General features: G+C 36.7%; 1 protein-coding gene across 1 annotated transcript; it reads right to left on the bottom strand.

The window, feature by feature from the left end:
• Nucleotides 1-1,729: 1,729 nt before the first annotated feature.
• LOC113277615 (homeobox-leucine zipper protein HOX3-like) lies at nucleotides 1,730-3,860 on the bottom strand. The gene is made up of 4 exons (XM_026526658.1): nucleotides 3,641-3,860; nucleotides 3,240-3,496; nucleotides 3,051-3,130; nucleotides 1,730-2,407 (listed from the first exon to the last, which is right to left on the bottom strand). Exons 1-4 carry the CDS (start codon nucleotides 3,759-3,761, stop codon nucleotides 2,092-2,094), a joined length of 774 nt encoding a protein of 257 aa, XP_026382443.1. The 5' UTR covers nucleotides 3,762-3,860; the 3' UTR covers nucleotides 1,730-2,091.
• Between the last annotated feature and the right edge of the window lie 2,140 nt (nucleotides 3,861-6,000).

The following is a 6,000-nucleotide window of genomic DNA, read 5'->3' as shown; positions in this document are numbered from 1 at the left end:
ATAGACTAACAGAAACGAGAAACCCTAATTCAGTCATAACTGTCAAAAATAAGCTTCAACGACCAGTAGAGAAGTCTTAAGTTTTTGAGATAAAGAACAGGGGAAAGTATATATACTTTCGTATATTTTCTTCTTCATCGCCAAAACCTAGATACAGCAACAGAAAGATGAATATCAACTAAAATCTAGAACAAGATGATGAACACCACACCTGGACAAAAGGAGGTTTGAACAATCAGAGGTGGACAGGATCGAGACTATTGAAGAACAGTGACAACGGCTTAACTCAGAGAATCTTGTCAGAATGATTCGAAATTGTAACTGAGAGAATCAGGAGCAGCAGCAGTTAAGAGCTAAAGAATAAAAGAGAAGAACTTGAAGAGAGAATGAAGAGCCAGGGAGAATGAAGAGTTATGAACTGATAAGGAATGAAGACGAATAACATTTATTGAATTTACAACTTCTCTCATATTTATAACAAGAAAAAAATCGTCCCACGAATCAAGGGGAAGTTAATGCCAATAGTGGGAACGTGCGCCAAGGATAAAGAGAAGTTAATGAGAAGAGATGAATGTGAAGGTGGTTTTTCTCCAAACTTTGACCAACTTCAAGCTTGAAGAAAAGGGGAAAATTGTATACACATTATTCATCATCCGCCACGTGTTGAAGGGAGTACACATGGAAGACACGCAACAGTGAGACATCAAGATATGATGCCACGTCCCAACACCCAGGGGACCTCTATCGCCTATATCCGTTCGTCATCACAATGATCCATTGGCTCAGGATCAGGGAGCACTGAAGGAACGAGCCACCGCAAAGTACTGAAGAGCACCCAAAGATCTGCTTTATCCCATCTCGAGGCAGATCCAAGATCAACGACGAAGATTAGCTCCACTGACGAAGATGTGACAGGGGCATCAGACATCTGTCTGACGCGTGCGGATCGCCCCAACCACCCGCATTAAATACCATAAGCATAGGGTACGTGTCAGCAGATCTGAGGAAGAAAAGGAGGTGACCCTTCGTAACCATACAAAACCGATGGAGACTTCGGTCGAGAACGAAGATACCAACGGGATCAACACAAAGATCAAGAAGATAAGGTTGCAACTGTCTCTAATAGTGGACCACATGTATCATCCCTATAAATACCCCCCCCCCCCCTCTACTGAGAGAGGGGAGGTGGACCAACTGAGAGTAAGAGAATAGGAGAGAGAAATAGGAAGAGTAAGTATGAGATCTATTTCCCCTCTATCTTCGTGATTCAGGCAAAGTCATTTTGACTACCCTTGTAATTCCAAATACTTAGTGAAACCCCAACCCCGTGGACGTAGGCCTTAGTGCCGAACCACGTAAAATCATTGTCTCATTTATACTTCAGCACTTTACTTTCTATTTTTGTTATTATGCTTTGTGATACCATGCATCGTGCTCATAAGGATAGCTGAATTACATTCTCATGACTAGACAAGGACGAGCCCGAAGTTTCCGAGTCGATGAGCATCGTGATTATGCCATTTTACATCTACTTTATTCTCCATAAAGAATTTATACACACTGCGATTATTGTTTGTGAACACGTGGATACCATCGATATTTATGTGTTCACACTAGTGATTGACCATCAATAATGGGACAGTTTAGTGCGGTAGTAGACACCAGAGAACTTCCTTCAATTTCCGATTGATGATTCACTGCTGATTTTCTTTCCAACCCCTTATTTCCATTAAATATATACAGTTTCTATTTTAACATCCGAAGAAAAGAAAGAAAGAAAAAGAGAACGCGAAATGTAAAAAACACTTTCACGTGGGTGAGAAAAACCCTTCATCATCTAACAGTAACAGATGCTGTTGAAACTAAAGTGGTTAGATGATGGTAGGTTTTGTTCACACACAAAAGAAGTGAGTGAAATACATTAAAACTAAAAAGCTCCAAAATGAGAAAATCCAACTGAGGTTAATTTTTGAACACAAGAAACAAAATCAGAGATCCTCAGATGCAAACCCCGAGGAAGATTTCTGATCATCACTGCCATTGTTAAGAGAAGATTTCTTGTAGCAGCACTAAAATCCTCCAAAGTCCTTTTCAATAAGCAGCCCAAGGTTGTCTTGAGTCTAGTAGTACGTGATGATGAACTTGCTTATTAGCAGTCTTACCAGCAGAAGGACACTTATCAGATGCATTACCACTATTTGTTGTTACACGTTCGCAGCGCGGACACATAGTGATATTTGATGCTTGTAATGGTTCAAAACTATTTGGTGATAATATTGTTGGTGGACCAACTCTTAATGCCCTAAGTTGTTCAACTTCCCTTTGTAATCTTCTGTTTTCTTCTGTCAATGAACCAAAACATCTCTTTAGATATTCACACTCCATCTCTGTCTGCTTTAACTTAGTCCTGTTTTACAAGGTAAAAGGAAAAAGTCAGTGGTCAAAAACTGAATAGTTATTAATTATTCAATGGTCATGATGAGTAAGTAAGTAACTAGGTCTCTCCAAAGATCCCTTCGAACCATAAAATTCTTCCCATTTTTAGTTGCTCCGAAAATAAATTCATAGAAACTACATTGGACTCATGCATGCACTGAACCAAAGCGTAATACAAATTAGTTAGGTGATAGAAAAATTCAAGAGTTGGACTAATATAATTGAGTTAGTCAAATCTTCAATATTAAATGACGGGGACCTTTGAACAACCTTAAAAATATTTCAAAGTCTTTTCATCTAATGATCCTTAGTCTGAATCCACGACAAACAGATAAAGTCTTTTCATCTAATGATCCTTAGTCTGAATTTATTATTTTATCTGTTTGTCGTGGGAAAATCCATTGTACAGACTATTGTTTTCCCAAAATGAGGCACTTGATCTCCACCGTAAATGTCATGAAGTGGGTGAAGGATAATTATTACCAGTATAATCGAGATTTTCTGATAACAACTATCATAGGAAGTGGGTGAAGGATTAGTGATGGAGAATTAATGAAAAGAAAAGTCTAGGAAAATCAATTGGTTGTAAAATGGTAAATTACGCATGGGAGTACCTAGCTCTGCGGTTTTGGAACCAGACTTCAACTTGGCGTGGTTTAAGCTTCAACTGAAACGCCAATGCTTCTTTTTGTTTCTGTACGGAGAACAAAACACAAAAATTGTTTTAACAAAAAGAAGAAGAATTGAGAACAGTACCCTCCATTAAAATAAAGAAGATATAATACATATACTGTACTACTTACAGGATTTAAGGTGTGATTTTCTCTGAAACTTTCTTCAAGTAAACGAGACTGTTCTTTAGAGAGACGTAATTTCTTACGAGGAGGAGCTTTACCATCACCCCCACTCTCTTGATCATGATCATCCAGCAGTAGTGATGATCTTGTGCCTATTGTCAAGTACTCATGATCTATTTCTTCTTCTTCTTCCATTAATGAATAAGTAAAGGTTGGTACTTGATTCATATCCAAATTCTTCATTGAACATGATCCTCCTCCTTCTACATACATATACAAATAAAACAACCATATTTAGAAAAATAAAAAAAGATGATATACTCATTTTATAAGTGTACCCTCGTCCCCACAAAAACATGAAAACAGGTAGAGATATAGTAGTTTTAGGTAAAAACTGTTTTAATTACCTGAAGAAGGAACAAGAGATAAAGGAGATGAGGAAGAAGCTGAAGAAGAAGAAGCAAAACCAGGTACAGAGATTGTTAAGTCTAAACAAGAAGGACTATTTGATGATGGTGAAATCGCCATGAAAGTACTAGTCTTGCAGAACGAGATGTCTGATGAAAATGGATGGATGAAAAACAATTACAAGAAGTGATTATTTAGAAGATGAAAAGTTAAGGGAATCCAAAGAGAAGTGGTACTAATAGTAGTTGGTTCCGGAGGGAGAGAGTGGGGGTTCCCTAGCTAGGGTTTTTATTGTTATTTTCTGACCGTAAAACATTATTATTGTTACGTCAACACAAGTCAAAACGTCTGATACTAACACGTGTCGAGATTATAGATATACTGTAGGAGTATAGCCGGCAAACTTTCCCCTTTTAGGGTGTTTTGCTGACTCGAGTTGTCGGTTCATAGGTCAGCTCGGAAATGATTGGAACGTCTATTACTTTTTCTTTCTATTTCATTTTTTTGGTGGAAAAAAATAAAAACGTATCCGACTGATATCTACATTGATGCACCAATTCCATGTTTTACCTACAAGATTGGCGAAAATTTGCATTATCCACTGATACGGTATGTCTGTTCCACTGATCTGGTCAATTCAATCTAATGGAGGTTATTGAGCATGTATTTTTTTCTAAGTATTTACCTGCTATTTAAGTACTATCTATGCTTCAAAAAAAGAAAGACAAAGATGGTAGCTGAAATTGTGATTTTGATACTAAAAATAAATTAATTTATCTTATCATGGGTTCATAACAGCCCCATATTGTGTCTATTGATTCAAACGCTGTTAAAACTTATAACACAAAAAATAGGGGTAACCTAGCCAGGGTCGAAGCCAGCTACAAGCTAGCTCCCAAGCCTATATTTTTGTAAATAACCGCGACTCATGTATGCTGAACCCAGCAAGACTATTGCGTCTATTTTCTAAGTACATTACCTAGCAAGACTTTGCATAGGCTGAACCCGGCCGATCGATCGTGTAGTATGATATTTTTTTGAGAATTATGTTAGTAGTTTCTTTCAATAAATGAAAGGAAGCTAGCTTTTATAACTGAACAGCTTTTCTAATGCTTATGGTCAAAGTGTAACCCCCTCTTTTAAGAAAAGAACAAAACAAAATTAAAATGATATTGAAGATGAGTGTTTATTTCTTTGTTCTAGTTTTGGAATATATATTTTAATTGTGAACATCAGTTACAAAAACTTTAGTTCCAAACAATCTGTTTATGTAAACTGCAAGATAATCTGCATCAACATTAATAAACACAGAAACTGAAATATGCATCAACATTAATTTCTTCTAATGATGGACTAGGATCATCAAACATGAGCAAGTCCGTGTAGTCCGATCAAACCCGTTGAATCAGACACACACTCACTTTTCTCAGGTCCACTAATCAGTAGTGTACCTAAAAGGAAAACATGGATATATGTTTGATGTTTTCATGTTTATATATATTTAAGTTAATCATGCTTATGAGAATTCTTAATATTGATTAAATAATTATAAGATTTTGTTGGTACTAAATTTAATAGTGGACACCGGACAATGGTACTGCCTACGTTTCCAAGTATTTTCGATTATTATTATTAGTTCTACAAAATTTATGGGACTACTGGGATATCTTATGATTCTGCTTATCGATGATGAGACAGACACAAACAACTTTTTCTCATTGATTTTGTCTCGACATCTTTATTGATTTGTCATTTCACCACGCATGCAACTTCCTATTTACCCAAGATTACCCCTAAATAACTGCATCAATCATATCTTCGTATCCTCTACTCTATTGCATCAGATTGCACATGAGCTAGCTAGATCTCTATGTCAAGTCATATTTATTCATCCATTGTATTTCTACGATGATCTCAATGTTTTGTAGTATGGACTATGGAGATGATCCAAAAGCCTACGATGATGATGATAATACGATAACTACTTTTTCTTTCTTGAAAGATTAAACTGCAAAACTGTCTCAGGAACATTTCATACGACTCATGATAAGGATGTACCGGTTATTATTAGCTGTTGGTGACCAATTCCAAGTGGGGCTGGTCTTAATTGTAAAAAGGGGAATGACTCTAACATTGGAATTTGTAGCGAGGTGAAGATGGGAATGATTAAAAGTCTCCGGATGATTCTAAGACTCAGACAACTAATATATTCCAGATCTAAGACAATCATTCTAGTTCTAAAGTTTTAGAGTCATCCCGGGATTTTTGATCATTCCCATCTTCACCTCATTACCAATCACAGAGGCATTTCCCTTTTTACCATAAAAATTGTGACACGTCATGTCCTAAATCTGGACTA

Source organism: Papaver somniferum, chromosome 5 (assembly GCF_003573695.1).
Source record: "Papaver somniferum cultivar HN1 chromosome 5, ASM357369v1, whole genome shotgun sequence".
Classification (NCBI taxonomy): Eukaryota; Viridiplantae; Streptophyta; class Magnoliopsida; order Ranunculales; family Papaveraceae; genus Papaver; species Papaver somniferum.
This window is presented reverse-complemented; position numbering and strand designations above follow the sequence as displayed.

What these genes read in the sequence shown, in the direction of transcription:
- LOC113277615 (XM_026526658.1), bottom strand. Translation starts at nt 3,761, where the DNA reads ATGGCGATTTCACCATCATCAAATAGTCCTTCTTGTTTAGACTTAACA. An exon ending in ATCTCTTGTTCCTTCTTCAG is followed by an intron (nt 3,497 to 3,640) that starts GTAATTAAAACA and finishes ATATGTATGTAG; the next exon opens with AAGGAGGAGGATCATGTTCA. An exon ending in AAAATCACACCTTAAATCCT is followed by an intron (nt 3,131 to 3,239) that starts GTAAGTAGTACA and finishes TTCTCCGTACAG; the next exon opens with AAACAAAAAGAAGCATTGGC.